This window comes from Pelophylax lessonae, assembly GCF_965119305.1.
Source record: "Pelophylax lessonae genome assembly, chromosome: 12".
In the NCBI taxonomy this organism is placed as follows: domain Eukaryota; kingdom Metazoa; phylum Chordata; class Amphibia; order Anura; family Ranidae; genus Pelophylax; species Pelophylax lessonae.
In genome coordinates, this window is record NC_138779.1 from 200,695,116 (window position 1) to 200,697,091 (window position 1,976).

The window sequence follows — 1,976 nt, forward strand, 5'->3', positions numbered from 1 at the left end:
ATGAATATGTATGTAGAAAGGAATTCTGCCTGTGGGGAACTCTGCATTAGCTCCCTTAAATGGTGACAGATAAATGAATCTAGTTGAAATATAACTGTGTTTGTGCTACCCATTACTTGGGTTTATTTTAAATCATTCATACTACATTCCAGTCTAGATTTGATTTTTCTCCAGGTGAAACCTCTGCCTTTACCCAATAAGACATAAAGAACGGGATTAAGACAGCTGTTGATGGAGACCAGGCAAAGGCACAAAGAACTCATCATAAAGTCAGTGAGCACTTGATGCACAGTTTGGTTTTTCGCTACGAGCGGCCACACATTGTATGGAAACCAGCATCCGAAAAAGCAAACCACAACAGCTATGATAATCCGGAAAGTTCTCTGAAATTTCTTGGGCCTTTTAATCCCATTGGATCGGAGTCTGAAGATAATCAGACTGTAACAGACAAGGATTATAGAAAACGATAGCCCAAACATGATAAAACTTCGAGCGAACTTGAAATATTTGTCAACTGATGAAAATTCGATCTGACAAAAATGTAAAAGCTGGTCATACACAGGAAAAAGTATATAGAAAATATGCATGTCTAAAAATAAAATGAACATGCATGGTAATACAATAGATAGAGGAACAGTCCATATAAACACTGAACAAATGATGGCTAATCTCCGTGTACGATGTACTTTAGCCCAAAACGGCCACAGGATGGTCACACAACGGTCAATGCTAATGACTGTTAGGAATAGGACACTGATAATGGAGTTTATGTATAACATGGCAAAAATTAATCCTAGTAAAGAAGTTCTATCATCATCTGACAGAAACCACACTGTTACCCGAAGAGGGAGAGAAATACAAAACATGAAGTCAACAATGGCCAAATTGACAAACCACACTGCACTGACAGTCTTCATCTTGAATCCGGCGATCCAGATCACCAAACCATTTCCAATAATTCCGACTATAAAAGTCATACAGAAGCAAGAAATAATTAGGACTTTTGAAATGGTGAATGCAAGCTGAACTGATGGCAAACGGAGAATCTTCATGATGTCAGCAGCATCCAGGGTGAAATTATCAAGTTTGCATTTTGCCCTATTGATAAAATGAGAAGAAATCTCAAAAATACATCATTATTAATTACATAACTATACTAAATAGCTAAAAGGTTTTGGATACCTGACTATAGCATCAATGTTAGCTTGTGGTCATCCTTTTCCAAAATCATAGTCACTAATATAGAGTTGTTCCTTCTATGTCACTATAACAACCTCCACTCTTATGGGGAGATTATCCACTTCCACAAGATTTTGGATTGGGTCTGTCGGAACTTGTGCTTATTTAGTTAAATTACCGTGAATAGGGTCTGGTACGAATGTTGGATGGGAAGTCCTTGCTGACCATTGACTTTTCAATTGATACCAAAGATTTTTAGTAGGGTTGAGTCAGTGCTCTCTGTTGTCCACTTGTACAGAATACCCCTACCAGCTCCCCCCCCCCCCAACTTATACTTACTTAGGCCTGACCTCGATCCAGCACTGTGCCTGATAACAGCATCTCTCTCCGCTCTCTCCCTCCTCACGGGGCAGATTGATAGCAGAGAGAGCCGTTGGCTCCTGCTGCTATCAGTTAAATCCTATGGCGAGAGAGTGTGGGGTGGGGCCGAGTGCCCGTTTGTGTGTCTATAGACGCAGGCAGAGCAGCTTGGGATCGAGCCTGCACAAGTGCCCCCATAGGATGTGGTTTCCTATGGGGGCACTCACAGAAAAGATGGGGCCAGGAGTGCCAGCGGGGGACACCAAAAGAAGAGGAGTGGGGCTGCTCTGTGCAAAACCATTGCACAGAGCAGGTAAATATAACATGTTTCACATTTTTTAGCAGGTAGGACAGTTTGTATGTATACATTTTACCATACCATAGAGAAAGAGAGAGGGCACTACAATAACTATAGATCTAATTAGGGTACCACATCC

General features: G+C 41.1%; 1 protein-coding gene across 1 annotated transcript; it reads right to left on the reverse strand.

The window, feature by feature from the left end:
• LOC309567965 (C3a anaphylatoxin chemotactic receptor-like) lies at nt 1-1,096 on the reverse strand. The gene has a single exon (XM_082273519.1). It carries the CDS (start codon nt 1,050-1,052, stop codon nt 123-125), a length of 930 nt encoding a protein of 309 aa, XP_082129645.1. The 5' UTR covers nt 1,053-1,096; the 3' UTR covers nt 1-122.
• Between the last annotated feature and the right edge of the window lie 880 nt (nt 1,097-1,976).

What these genes read in the sequence shown, in the direction of transcription:
- LOC309567965 (XM_082273519.1), bottom strand. Translation starts at nt 1,052, where the DNA reads ATGAAGATTCTCCGTTTGCCATCAGTTCAGCTTGCATTCACCATTTCA.